Source organism: Mastigoproctus giganteus, chromosome 2, assembly GCF_048544385.1.
Source record: "Mastigoproctus giganteus isolate SK-2022 chromosome 2, ASM4854438v1, whole genome shotgun sequence".
Taxonomy (NCBI): domain Eukaryota; kingdom Metazoa; phylum Arthropoda; class Arachnida; order Uropygi; family Thelyphonidae; genus Mastigoproctus; species Mastigoproctus giganteus.
The window spans coordinates 187,777,609-187,795,410 of NC_143576.1; the positions used below are offsets into that span (position 1 = coordinate 187,777,609).

The 17,802-nt window shown below is 37.8% G+C and overlaps 1 protein-coding gene across 3 annotated transcripts in view; it reads left to right on the forward strand.

Moving 5' to 3' along the window:
- Coq8 (ubiquinone biosynthesis protein COQ8, mitochondrial) overlaps positions 1-17,802 on the forward strand; it is a 214,755-nt gene that overhangs the window by 18,484 nt on the left and 178,469 nt on the right. For all 3 annotated transcript variants that reach the window (XM_090368857.1, XM_090368860.1, XM_090368858.1), the window contains exon 2: positions 3,662-3,858. In XM_090368857.1, coding sequence (XP_090224983.1) covers positions 3,664-3,858 — 195 coding nt within the window. In that variant the 5' untranslated portion in view covers positions 3,662-3,663. The remainder of the gene's footprint in view (positions 1-3,661; positions 3,859-17,802) is intronic.

Genomic DNA, 17,802 nt, shown 5'->3' on the forward strand with positions numbered 1-17,802 from the left:
ACCAGATTTATGCAGGGAGCATTGTTGAAGCCACATTATGTCAAGGATCTGGGTATATTCTTACTATGTGTACGCCATATCCCATTGTTTACTTGTACTGCAATGACTCCCAGCAGTCTCTGAAATACCCTGCATCTTGTTTTCCAGGCTGCTGCTCATTCCAGTAGAAGCAGTGCAAGAATCACTTTCACCTCTGCCAGTGGCTACTGTTAATCTATTAGTCCTTGTATTCCCCCAAGCTAGCAGTTTTCCGACCCGCCTTACACTGCCTCGATAGCATCAGCAAATATTCTTGCACCCTTTCTATTGAAGTGTATCCCATCCCTGTAGAAGCAGTCTTTCCTCTTAACAAGTACAGGCCAAGCTGAAAAAAATTCTACCCCTTGAGCCTTGCACAGTCTTTCCAGGATCGAATTGATCGACAATGCTCTCATCATATACTCCCTCCTATCGTGTCTAGACAGAATTGCAGACACTTTCAAATTCAACCCTAATTCATGCCTTTTTTTCAATAGTGACCTGTACTTGTTAAGTAATTCCACTGGTCTCCTACTCTTAATATCATTACTGCCAACGTGTACAACAATATCACTTTTTGTGCCCTTAAAAGATGATATCCGCTCTACAATGTCATCAACCTTTGCCCCTGGTCCTGTTCCACCTATCCTTTTTACATACCATGTTTCCCATTTCCCTGACAATAGAGTCACCAACAACTACTAGTTCCTGTGTGACCAGTGCATTCTGCCTTGGTGGTTGCTGCTGTGTTGCACAATGATCAAGTGCAAGCCCTGGCATTGATGTGGGCAGCTGAGAGCTTGATGGGCCCCTCAGTTTAGATCCTTCCAGGGCATCCACCCTGTCCTTCAAGCTCTCATATAGGCCCATAACAACGCTGAGTTGTTGCCTGATTTCCTCACACTCCTTACATCGCACACACACACACAAAGACATTCACTTTGACAATATCTTGTCCCGTTCCTTGATTGCTCCACAAACATCAAGCAAGCAATGCATTTTAAAAGATTTTTTTTAAAAGCTCTATTTCTGATGCAAACCTTGTTTTCTCCACACCTTGTTTTTCTTATACAATATATATAACAAGTGTATCTATATTATATCGGTGTAAATACACCATAGTTTACCCATAAATTTAACTACCTGAGTAGTGTAAAGGTATATTATATGAAATCATAATAATACAAAATGATATTATACTATGGAAAGGATATTACTGCTTAACACACAACTCTAGTGTCACTTTTGTAATGCCCATCACCAAGGTTACATGTTAAGACAACAATATTGACTCTCGTCTTTGTTTTTCTCTTTGAAAGGAGTTTCATGAATTAGGGCCACTGATAATCAGAAAGAACCCAATGACCATGATGAACATAAGTTAAGAGATAAAAGCAATAAAGGAATAGAAAAAAAAGAGAAGAGATAAAGAAAAGGAATAAAAAATATAAGGAGAGAGTAGAGAAAGAGTAAAGAAATCACTATATACACACAAAAATAATACAAGTAAAATAGATATGAATATTGTTGTATAATGCACAACCTTGGTGTCTTTTTCAAGAGTAAACCACCAAGATTACATGAAAATATGACAATATCATGTCTCTATTTCTGACGCAAACCTTGTTTCCCCACACCTTGCTTTCCTTATACAATATATATATCAAGTGTATCTGTATAATGTCGGTGTAAATACACCATAGTTTACTCATAAATTTAACTACCTGAGTAGTGTAAAGGCATCATTTGATTTTATCTCATATTGTGTCTACCTTCACAACGAGATACCAGGTATTGCACTGTTTTGAATAAATAACGCTTTTCTAGTAGAGGAGACTACTATTATTTATTCTCAGTGAGCACCACCACCACCGAGACAGCACCATTTTGGAGCTTTTTTGGATATGTGTGGGATAATAAATCTACTATCCTCTTGTCCCTATTAGACTTAGAAAAGCACAAGGGAGAGGGAGAGTTATAGTAAGAGTGGAAGAAGAAAAGAAACGGTGTAGAAAAATGAAAGGGACTAACTCCTTCAACTTCAACTTAGGGCCACTGATAATCAGAAAGAACCCAATGACCATGATGAACATAAGTTAAGAGATAAAAGCAATAAAGGAATAGAAAAAGAGAGAAGAGATAAAGAAAAGGAATAAAAAATATAAGGAGAGAGTAGAGAAAGAGTAAAGAAATCACTATATTCAGTGATGGTGCCCACTGAGAATAAATAACAGTAGAATAAATAACAGAAGAAGAAAAGAAACGGTGTAGAAAAATGAAAGGGACTAACTCCTTCAACTCACACCACCCAAAAACTCAAACTCCTCGAATAGGCAATGCTTCCCCAGTGGGGAAGACTGTTGTTACCTATTCTTGGAAACTCCGTGAATATCAGGCTCCCCAGACAGCACTGTTTCAAGGCTTGTTGGCCTTTCAACATGCCATTGCGGTTGTGAAGTTAATTCCACAATATGAGAGATGCCACATGGTGAAGATAATGATAATATTTTGAAGACTAAATGCACAAGGCATAATGTGTTATGAGTTTAAATTAACTGTATACTATCGATGTAAATACACCTTAGTTTACCCATAGATTTAACTACCTGAGTAGTGTAATCCTGAGTTAATTCCATATTATGGAATTAACTTCACAACTGCGATGGCACGTATGCATTACCAGTGTACATGCCCACCCACCGATGAGTGAGCTAACAAGCTCCAAAATGGTGCCCATTGAGAATAAATAACAGTAGTCTCCTCTACTAGAGAAGCATTATTTATTCAAAGTAGTGCAAAACCTGGTATCTCGTGAAGGTAGCCACAATATGAGATATAATCGAATGATGCCTTTACACTACTCAGGTAGTTAAATTCATGGATAAACTATGGTGTATTTACAGTGATATTGTATAGTTAATTTCAACTCATAACACATGCCTTGTGCATTTAGTCTTCAAAATATTATCATTATCTTCACCATTTGGCATCTCTCATATCGTGCAATTAGCTTCACAGCCGCAATGGCATGTTTGCATTACCAGGGCACCTGCCTACTCACTGATAAATGAGCCAATAAGCTCCGAAATGGTGCCGTCTGGGTGATGGTGCCCACTGAGAATAAATGACAGTAGTTTCCTCTACTAGAGAAGTATTATTTATTCAAAGTAGTGCAATATCTGGTATCTTGTTGTTAAGGTAGCCACAATATGAGATAAAATCAAATGATGCCTTTACACTACTCAAATAGTTAAATTTATGGGTAAACTATGGTGTATTGACACCGATATTATATAGTTAATTTCAACCCATAACACATTATACCTTGTGCATTTAGTCTTCATAATAACAAATGTATGAATGTATTTATCCATTCATATATACACACACCATATTCATCTATGATATCATTTTTAAATATATATGCTTCATTAAACACACATTCTAATATTTTGTTAGTAGCATACATCCATGCTTATCTTCTTTCAGTCTTTTATGTGAAATGGCAGTGTGAAAACAAGATGCTAGTTTCCTTAGATTAGAGAATAATATAATGTAATCCATTAGGTAGTCATTCATTGTAATCTATGAAAATTTCAATATAACTGAAGCTTGTGTAATATAAACACATTATTTATTCTAGAAATGGCTGGAACAAAAACTAAGGACTTGGTTATTGTTTTAAAAAGTTTAGAAGCTGTGACTAAGTCTTTATTATCACTTCAAGAAAAACAACTAAAATCAGCATGGAAAAACTCCTGTCTCCTTCCACTTACCCATAAATTTATCAATTGTATTGAGGAAGGAACAAGTTCTGTAATGACTAGAAAAACTTCAAAGGTAAGCATTAAATGATATGAAATTTTTATTGTGAGTTGACTTCTTATAATTATTAATTAAGTAAACAAACTTTTGCCCTTGATAAATAAATACCAAGTTGTCAAAAAAAAAAAAAAACTGCAGTTTGAATTATTTCACTTACATTATTGTTTTTGATATCATAACACTTCCAAAGTATGCAGGATTTTATTGCATCCATGTACACTGTCCTTAAGAGCCCATCCTCATAGATTTAAACTCTTATGGTCCTGGCACTTCTATCTTTAAAACATCCAGGTTGGTGGAGGTGGGGGAGAAATACACTGATTAATAGTTTAGTTTAATAACAGCTACATAAGCAAAGGTAGAAATGATTTTTGCATTTCTTCTATTGAACATTGCCTGTAATCCCCCACACCTTGCTTTTCATGTGAAGGTCTGGAAAGCAAGGTATGGGGGTGATTACAGACCTGCATAGGGCAGGGGATCCACCTTAGTCAGCAATTAGTGTTTTCTACTAAAACACAGAACTTGCACACATTCACTTGCTTATATGCTAATGCTAGAATTATCATAAATAATGTTTGAAGAGAATAAAGCACTCAGCATTATCTTGATTATCTACATTGGTATAATTATTTATTTCTGAATTGGAAATATGTGCATAATGGAGTCAAACATTTCATATTTTCTTACCACTTCTTCAGTGACTGCAAAGACAGTAACTAAAGGTTATTATTATTGAATTCTTAAAATTTTTAGTAGAATTAAAAGTTTTAGTAAATCAAGCTGATCTAATTCAAAAAAATTTTGGTTTTAATGTCAATTTTATATAAGTAAATAACATAGACGTGCATACAGGTGTGCCATGTGTGACCGGGCACATATTAATGTTTCAGAAAGGTGGTTTTTCATTCTAATTTAATTGCAAGATACGCTCTTTTAGTTTTAAAGTGTGAATTGTATTAGCAGTAAACACCAACTTGCATAATATAAATGCTGTTAGAAATGTATATAAACCCCACGTTCGCTTGCAGCATGCATTCCCACTATTGCGGCATTGTATTACCATTGGTCCTCCCTTCTATCTACTATTCTAGAAAATTCTTTAACCTATATAAGTGGCCTGTGCAGCATCTACAGTGTTTTTAATCTTTGTTGCATGCACTTTTCTACTGAAATAGCATAACAAGTCTGTAGCTTCATGTTTTAATTCAATCATATAATGTCCGCTTTTTTGCCGACCGGGCTAGCCGAGTGGGTAAAGTACCTGCCCGGCAACCCAAAGGTCGTGGGTTCGATTCCCGCCTCGGGCTTGGATCAAAGTACTGCAAAAACCTTGGGAAGTGCAATATGGCCACAGAAGCCGATGCGCCAACAACTACCAAATCAAAAAAAAAAAAAAAAAAAAAAAAATGTCCGCTTTTAATTTTAAAATATGGATTGGTTCATTATTAAGATAAAAATAGGAGCAAAAATCACACTGATCCAGCATTTATTGATAAGGGATTCAGAAACTGGCCTAGGGCTAATGAATGTTTTAAAAACTACTGTCAAATTGTAATGTGTTTTGCATGGTCAAATTTTATTGAAGGGGAAATCTATCAATGTATTGTTAAATGAGGGCAAGTAGATTTGTCTATAAACAAGAAGAAAAACGGTGCCCATAATTGAAGTGTAATGGAGCTACTGATTAATATTGTTTGGTGAAAGGTGGGTGATCATTTATGGGTCACAGTGAAAAGGCTGACATTTATGGAGAAAGATTTATTTCTAAATCTTGTTAATGTTTCAAAAATATGAGCCCATAATGCAGCATTTCCCAAACCATGGGACAGTTTTACTCATGGAGGAAGAGGTGGGGGGGTTATACAAATTCATTTAGCACCTTTAGGGGTCATGATATCACAAAGTTTGAGAACCCCTGCCATAATGGTAATGCATGTGCAAAATCCTCCTCGAAATGCTCTGCTGTCTGAGTAATTGCATCCAAAATGATTTAATTGTGGCCTTGCACAACTTTGTGCAACAAAAGATTGTGTCTTCACTAAATGGAAAAATGGTCTCAATAATTGCCAGTGACACTAGTGACTGTGGACACTATGAACAGATGTCTGTTGTGGTGCAGTATTTTAACAACAAAAAACATAGTCCAATTGACCATTTTGTGTTTGTTCAGAGACTATTAATAGTTGATGCTCAGTATATGTTTGACAAGTTAAATGACATCCTTGACAGTCTTAAAATTGGCTGGTCATCAGTGATGTCTGTTTTAATGAAGCATCTACTGTGTCTGGATATAATTCAGGAGTTTGAATGAAATGTAAAGAAAGAAACAGTAAAATATTATATATACACTGCTATGCACATTATTTGAACCTCATCCTAGTAGATGCATGCACTTCAAATGTGGACATGTGTTGTGTCTTACGCAAGGTGGCCCCTAAACATTAGTTTATCTCCACCATGGTTCTCTGTGATAATATACAAGACTCTATACAATGGCTAGAATGAGTGTAATGCTATGTTTGCATAGTGTGTGTGTGTATGTGTTGTTTAGCTGTTTCTGGCCGCTTTACTACCAGGAAGGCTGCTTCCCAGTACCCGTACATGCCACGATAAGGCGGGCCCAACTATACATGTACTAAACTAAATGTAATATTTCAAGCACACATAGGAATAAGTGCAAGTCATATGAGTGCAGCAGTCTCCTATAATCATGTACGGTGGTGAATACCACAAAGAATCCCGCATCCACTGCAGAAAGTGTAATAGCAATGGATGCCAGCAGTTCCTGTACCCAGGAAGCCCAAATCTGGGTACAAGCAGTTTAAAATCCCATCTCTAATAAACTGGAGACCAGCGAATCTTGCCCCCTAAGGGGCTAGCGAAAAAAAAAAAAAAATTAATGGACAAAATATTATTACGTTTCAAAAAATAAAAATAAATAAATAAAATAAAGAAAAAAAAATAATAATAATAAATAAATTAATTAGATGAAATGTTAAAATAATAATTATTATTAAAAAAAGAAAGAAAAAAGTAGCTTTGTTGAGTATAGAAGTCAGCTCAGCAATCCACATCGTCTGTTGAAAACCTGTGTGGCACTGCGGAACTGAGAAGGCATTTTGATTTGCAATAAGATGTCCTTCATTTCCAGGAGAGAAATTATGCACTGTACTAGATACTGTTTGTCTTAAATCTCGGTAAACTGGGCAGAAGAATAAGACATGACTCCAGTCTTCAAAGGCGCCGCAGAAACAGGTATCGTCATGTATAGATTGAATTAAAGAAGACGCGTGTTCAAAGAACCGTGACCAGTTTAGAATGTATGATGTAAGAAGGCTTGGGTAGAACCAAAACTGATTATTTTTTGAGGTAGTGAATTTAATATCAGGTATAAAACATCTGGTCACTGTGCCTTTGGTCGAGAAATTCCATCTCACTTGCCATCTTTTATGAAGCTCAGTCAACATTTCGCTTTTTCATTCTTTGGATCGGCAGTGGAATCATAGGTCAAATCGGAAAAAGTTAGAGAATATCGTTTACGAATATAGTAAACAAAGCCTTTGTATGTAAGATACAAATCCAGAGGTAACAAGCCTGCGATGACTTTCAAAGATGCAGTTGAAACTTTTCTACAAGTTCTCAGGAGAGCTAGCAAAAAGGTCCATTGGACACTGTCTAGTTTGGTTTGAACTGTAATAAGTTTGGTTCTGTGAAACCATATGCTGGCTGCATATGTAACGATTGGAATAAACACTGTGTAGTATAGAATTCTGAGGGTTCCCTTTTTAAGCCCCAGTCCTGCTGAGAGATTTTGAATAACATGGCTGCAAAAGTTTTAACTTTTTTGTAAAGATTCTGGATGTGTGGTAAGAATGACAGTTTTTCATCAAAAATAATACCAAGATGCTTATGAGTGGTAACAAGTGGCAGAGATACTCCATTAAACTTGACAACTGAAGGTCTATTATGGTCTAGTTTTCCATGAAATATCATCATCTTGGTTTTAGATGGTGACACTCTTAATTTATTTTTCAGAGTCCAATCCAGTTATCGAGTACAGAGTTAGCCCATTGTTCCAATTTGGACCTGGAATTACCATGTACTAAGACGAGAGATCGTCGGCAAAGGCAATCATTTGCACATCACCATGTTGGAGGGAGAAGACAGTCAATCATCAAGGACGAGGTTCCACACAAGAGGGCCAAGAATGGAACCCTGGGAACACCCTCGAGAAACAGCTTTGGATACTGACTGATGTTTGGATGTAGACAGTACATTCAGCAAAGTAACTTTTGAACAAAAGGAAGAGATGTCTAGAACAACGAGCGATTCTAAGGCGCCGTAAGACACTCTCCCCCCAAACATTGTCAAAGGCACCTTCAAAATCAATAAAAACTGACAGTGTATATTTGTAAGTAGAGCTATCAATTAATTTTTTCAATTCAAAAAACGCATCTTCACAACTACAACCAGGCTTAAATCCATACTGAAGAGAGGAAGATAGATTACTTGCGAAAAGAAGTTGATTACATCTGTATGCCATTAGCTTTTCTTAGTTACTTGCCTAAGTGGGGTAATAAAGCAATATGATTTAGGATCACTTGATGGTTTACCTGGTTTTGGGATTATTCTAATGAGAACAGACTTCCAAATAAAAGGAAATTCCTAGCTACAAGACACTTGTTGAAGAGTTTCAAAAGATGGTTTGGTCTAATGGAGAAGAATCTTTTTATGAAAATGGTTTCCAGTAGATCAGTTGCTAGTTATTTGTTATTACTCATAGAAGAAACTGCATTTTTAAGTTCTTCCATAGTAAATAAAGGAGTAGAAATGGGAGAATCACATTGCTCATTTTCTTTCCTAACTCCAGAGTGGTAGGCAGAGTCAAGAATTCTGTCATCATTGGGAAAAAGTCTCTCAAGTATTTGATTGGGTCTAGTTCAGAGTTTCAGTATTATTTGAGATTATTGTATAAAAGATATCACCAGGAGTTATTTCTACTGATTTTATATATAAGACCCCATGGATCTTGGTTTCCAGTTGTTGGCGCCTCCGTAGCCAGATGGGGAGGAGCAGCAGTGCGTAGCACACACTTCTTGATTAGACCGGGGTTCGAGCCCATGACCACCAAATACAGAGGATGCGGAAAGGTCAGGGAATGACCACCACATATCCCCGAAGCAATATGGCCTTAGTTGCTAATGCTCCTAAAAACCAAATAACAAACAAACAAACAAGTTTCCAATTGTATGTACAAAATTCTGCCAAGATTTGGCCTTACTATTATATATTGCTTTAGTATATATCCTCTTCTCATTTTTATAGTTTAAATATAACCTATTGACCTCAAGTAAAGGCTGTCTATTTTGTTTTGCTCTTTGATAAAGGCACCTAGCATGATGAACCTTGCAACGTTGAATTGTTAGCTCATTTGTCCACCACAGGGTACATTTTGTATGGAAAGCTTTCCTTTTGGTAGATTTTGTGATAGCTGTAAAGATAGTGTTTAAATTTGCCAATTAATTATCGTCAAGATGGTCCACAGAGTCTGTAGAATCAGACGGAAGATCTTTAAAGATTGATTTGTCAAAGTTTTTCCAAATTATATTTCATAGGGAAAATCTGATCAGATCATTAGGTGGAGCTGTAGTAGTTTTAGAAGAACATAGGTCAAAAGATATAAGTCAATGATCGGAAACTGTCAAATCTGTATATACATCCCACTCAGAAATTAGAGAAGAGATATATCTTGTTGCCAGAGTGACGTCGATGTTAGACTGCCCCAGAGTGCTACAAAAGGTAGAACGCTTATTTGGGAGATTAAAAACATGCAATCGATGAGCAAAAATTAAATCTTCTAATAACCGTACTCTGTGGTTGGTAGTTGCGCTATGCCACAGTAAAGATTTGAAATTTGCATCCATCAGGATAATAACAGGTTCTGGTAAAAGTTTCAGAAGAGTAGTTTGTAGGTACTCCAGAAATGGATATATATCTGAAGATGGCAGACAGTATAAAGAAATCAAGTAGAAGGACATAATTTCATTAGTAGCTTGTGTACAGGCATGCTGTGAGCAGAGAGAAGTGACGGTGAGAATGTCTAGATTTCTATTGAATACAATAATAGCTATTTTTGGATCTTCATGAGGGGATTTTATTATTCTGGAGGATAAAGGATAGCCTGTAATTTTACCATGATAGTGATATAGTTCCTGTAAACAAACAATGTCTGGAGAAAGGATATCTGCAAGTCTTCGAATTTCATTAGTTACTGTCTTAGATGTGTGGGCATTTAATTGACTGATTTTTAATTTGGTGGTCGAGAGTATAGATTCTTCAGCCTCGTCACTGTTGTGATCATTAGGACTGGATGGGAATAGTTCTTTATCTTACTGTTTCCATAGCTCTCTGGTATTCTGGACACAAGACATCTCTTTGATAAAGAGAGCTGTCTTCTTCTTTCGTTTACAATTGGCACATACTGCAGGGTCACTTTTGTTGGGACACTTCGAAAATACGTGCCCCAAACGAGCACAGTGTCCGCAAATCGGTACTTCATTTTTGCAAGAGTTAGACATATGTCCGTATGATAAACAACAGAAGCATTTGGTAACTATCATAAAGGCCTTAAATTTATGAGACATTAACCCTATAAATATCCTGTCTAGAGTGGAGATTTGTGAAAAAATACGTGGGGAAAGAGCAAGCACCCAATTTGATGTACACTTAGACCTTGATTTCGTTTTGAATTTAAATACAATCTCATTTCCTGTCTGGTCACGTGTAAACCCAAGGTCTTTTAAATTTTTGAAATACAAATCATCCAAAATTTCTTCCTTAGTTAAATTGTTATCTAGATCATAAACAATTATTGTAGGATTTAGTGTGCCTCTGAAGACAGATCAGCTTCAGAAATAAATTTAGAGGATGCAATAGCATTTATATCCTCCCTAGAGTTTGTCTCTATTATTATCCCATTGTTCTTGATAGCTCGAAGTGCCTTGATTTTAACCTCTTTCAGATCATTTTTTAGGTTTTTAATAACATGTTCCCTAACTTCGTGGCTAGTAGTGAGTTGTGAACCTTTACAATAATGAGGCCGCTTCGTAGGCTGTATTTGAACAGGCATGGAGCTTGAAGAACTGGAAAAAGGTGCACATACGTCGTCTGCTTTAGTTACTGTTTCATTTTCAGAAATAGAAGTAGGTGTAACTGTATTCTCAGATAAGGAATCCTTTAGAACACTGGCATAAGACCTTTTTTCAGGGATGTTTTGTACTTTTAGTTCTTCAATGCGCTTTTGTTGGAGCTGGTCATTTGACGTTTTAAGTTCTTCAACATTTTTATTTTGTAAATCTGTTTGAACCTTCAGTCTTTCTATTTCTACAATAAGTGACTGAGCAACTTGTTCTAAGCCACTCCAGGACTTTAGAATGGTCTTGGTCTGCGTTTTAAAACAGAAGTAGCTTTGATATTTTTTTTGCATTATTCAAATTCTTTATGCCTTCATGGAAGGGAGTTTGTATGACATGCAGTAATGGAGAAGATTTCATAAGAAGTAAGATCCCAGTGGAACACTTTGAAGTCACTGTCAAAAACAAAATGGGCATGTAGAGCAGAAGCAATAGCTGATATAAAACAAAATTACCCCATCGTTTTACAAGCTTTACAAGAGATTATCGAAACACCTTGCCTTGCTGATGCTAAAATAAAAGTCGAGGAGTCTTATCCATGAACTAAATTCAATACTGATATTTCAGTACTGGCCACAGACAGATACCATAACCGTAGATTCTACAAAGAAGCCTTTTTAATAGGAGACATAGATGATATTAACCACAATAAAGGATATAATTCAAATCGTCTTCTGTTAAAAGAATCTTCTATTAAAGAAGTCTTTTTAATAGCTTCACAACAATAAAAGACATATTAACCCCCTCCTCCTCCTTCCATGGTTGTGGTATCTGTCTGTGGTCTATAGTTATGGTATCTCATGGAGGAAGTACATCAGTACTGTGACCAGTACTGATGTTTTGGAAAATGCCCATTTGTGGTCCTCTGGCCATATATGAAAATCTGGGTCTTATTTGTTACTCCACCTTTTTCAATGTCATCCATGTGTTCTTTTACTCTGGGATTTTTTTCAAGGATTTTTTTCCTTGCTTTAGGGTAATCTCTACATTGTAGCCAGTATATAGGGTTTTTAGTAGTGATGGTCTGGGAGAGGAGGGTTTAATATGTTTTTTATTGTTGTAGTTTTCGTACATCTGATAAAAATTTCATGTTTTTTTTTGGCTATTTGAGCTATTTCTTCACTGATATATGGTACATAGGAAAGGTGATGAATTGTTTAGCTTCATCAGGAATATTGTTGGATAATTTTTCTGTTGTACTTTTTATCATTTTCAGTATGAGTTTATGTGGATATTCACAGTTACTGAATTATTGTAGGAAAATGCCTACAGGCCAAAGATGTGTCTTATCTGGAGGATTTCGTCCTTGAGAGTGTGGCCCTTGCAGAGGCATCAGGCCCTCAAAGCCTTTCAGGACACATATTTTTGTGTGTAAGGGATGGATGGACAAGAATTGAAGAATAGATCCTGTGTCAGTGTGTTTTCTATAAATTTGTGTTGTAATGGTGTTGTTGGTTCTGCTTAGTAGACTTGAACAGCATTATGATGAACCTGATCCAGTAGCAGAAGTGCACTTACCTGCCCTGGATTCACTGAGGTTTGTTGTTTAGAAGGATATACAAATACTTAGAAATATGCAGGTGAAATTTTCAAATAGTATATTGTTGAGTACCCCAAAGTCATAGCTGAACATATTCATCGGAATAAGCACAGCATTAATACTGGTAATGTCCAGATCATGGGTTTCTTCCACAAAACTGGACAGGCAAAATTAGATAGGTATTCCCCGTGAAGGTCAGATCCAATGATATCAGTGGAGTACAGAGCAATGCCTGCATAGCATATGTGAGTCTGCCTTACTACCGAAGATTTCCTCCTTGAGTCCTCTCCCCACAGAAAAGAGTTAATGATCACATTAACTCTTTTTTTCCATCCTAGTATTCTTATCACGAACTCACACACACACGTGTGTGTATGTGTGGTTTTCTTGCATGCATTTAATTGTATGGTCCTACATATACACCGACGAGCCAAAACATTATGACCAGCAAGTCGTTATGCAGATCGAATCAACTGCAGGTGAACTATGGCATATGCGCAGTCAGGACACGGTATAAAAAACACCTGATACTGAGCTCCGTTAATCAGTGTTACTCTTTTTCTTCAGATGGCAGTGGACTTACGCGAGTTTGACAAAGGCCAAATTGTAATGGCCTAGATGACTGGGTCGAAACGACAAGGCTGGTAGGGTGCTCGTGATCAGCCATGGTTAGTACCTACCGAAAGTGGTTCGAGGAGGGAAAACCGACAAACCACTGGCGAGGTGTTGGACGAACATGGCTAATCGATGCGCGAGGTGAGCAAAGGCTCTCCCAGATAGTACGTGGCAGCAGAAGGGCGACTGTGGCACAGCTTGCTGATAATTGGAATGCTGGTGATGGGAGCAATGTGTCACAATGCACAGTATATCGAACCCTGCTGAAAATGGGGCTGTGTAGCCGCAGGCCGCTTCGAGTCCCCATGCTAACCACGGTTCACCAGCGACAGCGCGTACAATGGGCACGCAAGCATCGAAACTGAACTTTGAATGATTGGAAGAAGGTCGTCTGGTCCAATGAATCACGTTTCCTGTTGCACCATGTGGATAGCCAGGTACATGTGCGTCATTTACCTGGGGAAGTGATGGTGCCTGGATGCACTGTGGGATGAAAACAAGCCGGGGGTGGCGGTGTCATGCTTCAGGCAATGTTCTGCTGGGATACCCTGGGTCCAGTCATCCATGTGCCGGCCACTCTACCACCTACTTAAACATCATTGCTGACCATGACAACAGTCTTCCCCTCTGGTGATGCCTTCTTTCAGCAGGATAATGTGCCATGCCACACCACCCGGATTGTTCGAGACTTGTTTGCAGAACATGAGGAGGACTTCCTGGTATTGCCCTGGCCTCCAAATTCCCCAGACATCAATCCCATCGAACCTCTGTGGTTTGTGTTGGAACAGCAACTCCAATCTGTGGCATCTCAACCACGGACCTTACAGGAGTTAAAGGATCTGCTGGTTACGTGTTGTTACCAGATATCACAAGACACATTTAGAAATCTTGTAGCATCCATGCCTCGCCAGGTACGAGCTGTTTTGGCTGCACGTGGAGGACCAGCATCATATTAGGTGGTCATAATGTTTTGACTCATTGGTGTACATACTTATGTATAAATACACTGCTCATCAAAATTAACAGACATGTATAAAGCATGGTGTAACTCATGTAGCTTGTAATGAAGTTTAGCAAAATTTGATATGTTGGTGTACCATAGAATAACAATGAAATGAGGAGATAGCGAGAAACTTCAGACAGGTATGAGGGACATTTATAGAGGTTGTATAAGAATTACCAAAAAGGTCACATTACAGAAGTCTATACAAGATGCTTGAAAATATGGTCATCAGTACGACATATGGTGTTATGTGACCCTTCCATTCTTCAACAAATCCATTCTTCCACCAGTGCAGACCTTAGTTTGCCAAGTGACCGAGGAGTTGGCTATCGGCGTGCAATGTGATGGCCAAGAGCGTCTCACATATGTTCGATTGGATTTAAATCTGATGATTGTGCTGGCCACGGCAGTTGGTGAATATTATTATTATTGTTATTAGCCATATGGTGCAAGAAAGTCTTAGGCTTATGCTGCACCAGCCAAAAAAAAATTTGAGTACCCTGAGAGAGAGAGAGAGAGAGAGAGAGAGAGAGAGAAGAAGAAGAAGAATGATGATATTCAGCTCAGGACCCTGGTTGTGCCAACCCCATACTCACCAGATGTGAGCCCCTGGGGTTTGCAGTTTTAAGATCCACCTGTTGAGCTCTATGTGCAGTGGCGTTTTCATGCATGAAAAGAAAATCTGGGGCAACTGGGTTCAAGGATCTGTTCTCGGTACCTCTGTGCAGTTACAGTACCCCTATCAAAAACATGGGGGGGTGCAGCTGTTGATCATTATTCTGCCTCACATAAGAACACTGCCTCCACCGTAAGTGTCCCTTTGTCTGATACAAACCACTGCCTTCCTTGTGTCGGGTCCACTTGAATTAAGCCTTCTTAACACAGTCTGGTTGTAGATGAGATGTTTTCTACTGCCTTGGCAGTTGGTGAATATTATTGCTCTGTAAGGTGGTAGATCAATTTCTACTTGGAATTTGCATGCCAGGATCCTATTATATCACATATTCACCTTCGCTGGACACTGTTCACAATAAAATATTCATGAAAAACATTTTGTTCTATTAATTTTGTTGAGCAGTGTGTGTCTTGTTGATATGCATATATTAATAGTATTAATATCAGAATACATACTTGGTAGTAGTAGTCGCTAAATGATGCAAGGAAACAAACTTATACAGCATCAGACATTAAAAAAAAACCCACTTTTTGTTTGCCCGTGCTGATTTGTTTGTCCGTAGCCAGGTGGGAAGGAGCAGCAGTGCGTAGCACACGCTTCTTGATTAGACCGGGGTTCGAGCCCGTCACCACCAAATACGGAGGATGCGGAAAGGTCAGGGAATGACCACCGCATATCCCGGAGCAGTATGGCCTTAGTTGCTAATGCTCCTAAAAACCAAATAACGAACAAGCATTATAATAAACTGTTTTGTCCTCCTTTAAATTTATTCAAACCACACACACTTCCACATCACTAAGTGAAACTGTTCTCCAACAATTACTAAATCTGTGGTTGAAAGCAAATTTACACACATCTAATCTGCAACCATCCTTCTTACATTTAAATTTATGTCCCTTTTTTGTGTGTTTCCCAAGAAAGAATAAGGATGCTATCAACATTAATTTACAAAACCCATTTAAAGCATTAATCATTTCAGTCAGGTCTCTTTGCAGATACTTAGTTTCCAGACATTTCAGTTTATACAACTTGAGTCTTAGTAGCCCTAGTTACTATTTTTATTTTATCCTTGACTGATCTTATTTCTGTTCTCTGAACCCATTCCAACAGATCTACATCTCGTTACTAAAATGAAGCTTTAACACCTGTATGGTAATTAATAGGTGCTGCTCTTCATGGACTAATGTTATTAGTGGAGTCCCACAGGGTTCGGTTTTGGGTCCACTGTTGTTTTGTATATTTATCAGTGATATTGATGAAGGTATATCAGGCTTAGTGTCGAAGTTTGCAGATGATACAAAGGTTGGCAGGGTTGTCAATGACAGTAATGGCAGTGTGCTACTGCAACAGGATCTAGATAATTTGGGCAGATGGGCTAAGAAGTGGCAACTGAAGTTTAACCTTGACAAATGCAAAGTACTGCATATGGGTAGAAGTAACCCCAGAGAAACGTACCAACTGTGTGGTACTACACTTAAGGTCGTAGAAAATGAAAAAGACCTGGGAGTAATTGTGCAGTCAGATATGAATTTTTCTGAGCAATGCAGACAGGCTGCCAGGGCAGGTCATGGGGTTTTGTCAATTTAAGGAGGAACTGGACAGGCAATTGGAGGGAGTGGTGTGATTTTTTTTTTTTTTTTTTGGCTGATGCTGCATAAGCTCATACACTTGCTTTCTTGCATCACATGCCACTACTACTACTATGCATTACTCAACCATTTCATTTCCTTATATGAACAGGAGAATCACTTCTTTGTTCCTGCTGGCAAAATTCTTATATATCAGTTCAGAGAAGAACTTCATGTCAGACTGTACAATTATCTATGGGTCTTTTTCATTTCCCCCTACCATGAGTTTGGCACCACACCTGTACATGTTATGCTATTCTGGAATTACTGTTACCCAAATGATATTTTTTATTTATCAGTGTTAAACTTCAGCTGCCTTTTATTTTCAGCCTTTCTGCCAATTTTATCAAGATATCAAAGTAGCAACCCCTGATTAATGTCATTAGTCATCTAGTCTACCTTTGAATAATCAGCAGACTTAGACATGAAACTTGAAATTCTTGCATTAGTATTGTTAATAAACATTAAAAATAGTAAGGAACCAACACTGATTCTGTAGTACCCCATTTATGAACATTAGTCCATAAAGAGCAATAACATTTATAACTATTTTTTGTTTCCTACCACCTTACCATTCCTTTACCTATAGTTATAACTACTTTCTCTTAATGTCACATTGCTCTAATTTGTATAGTTGTCATTCATGTGAAACAGTATCAAAAGCTTTACTAAAATCTAGGTATATGATGCTACAATTATTCATTGCATCCTGTTTCTTTGGGCCAACCTCATAGTATTAGCTAATCAGAGAGATCAGGCATGGTCTCCCTTTAAGAAATCCATGCTGTGATTGCCTTATAGCTCCATACCATTTAAGATAACCTTGAATTACTTTTTTAACTACGGACTCTTTTGGCACTAATGATATCAAGAGTAGGAGACTGGCAGAATTGCTTAACAAGTACAGGTCACTGTTGAAAAAAAGCCGTGAAATAGGGTTGAATTTGAAAGTGTCTGCAATTCTGCCCAGACACGATAGGAGGGAGTATATGATGAGAGCCTTGTCGATCAATTCGGCCCTGTAAAGATTGTGCAAAGTTCAAGGGGTAGAATTTTTTTCAGCCTGGACTGTACTTGTTAACAGGAGAGATTGCTTCTACAGGGATGGGATACACTTAAATAGAAAGGGTGCAAGAATATTTGCTGATGCTGTCGAGGCAGTGTTAGGTGGGTCGGAAAACTGCTAGCTTGGAGGGAGACAAAGACGAATAGATTAACAGTAGCCACTGGCAGAGGTGAAAGAGATTCTTGCACTGCTTCTATTGGAATGAGCAGAAGCCTGAAAAACAAGATGCAGGATA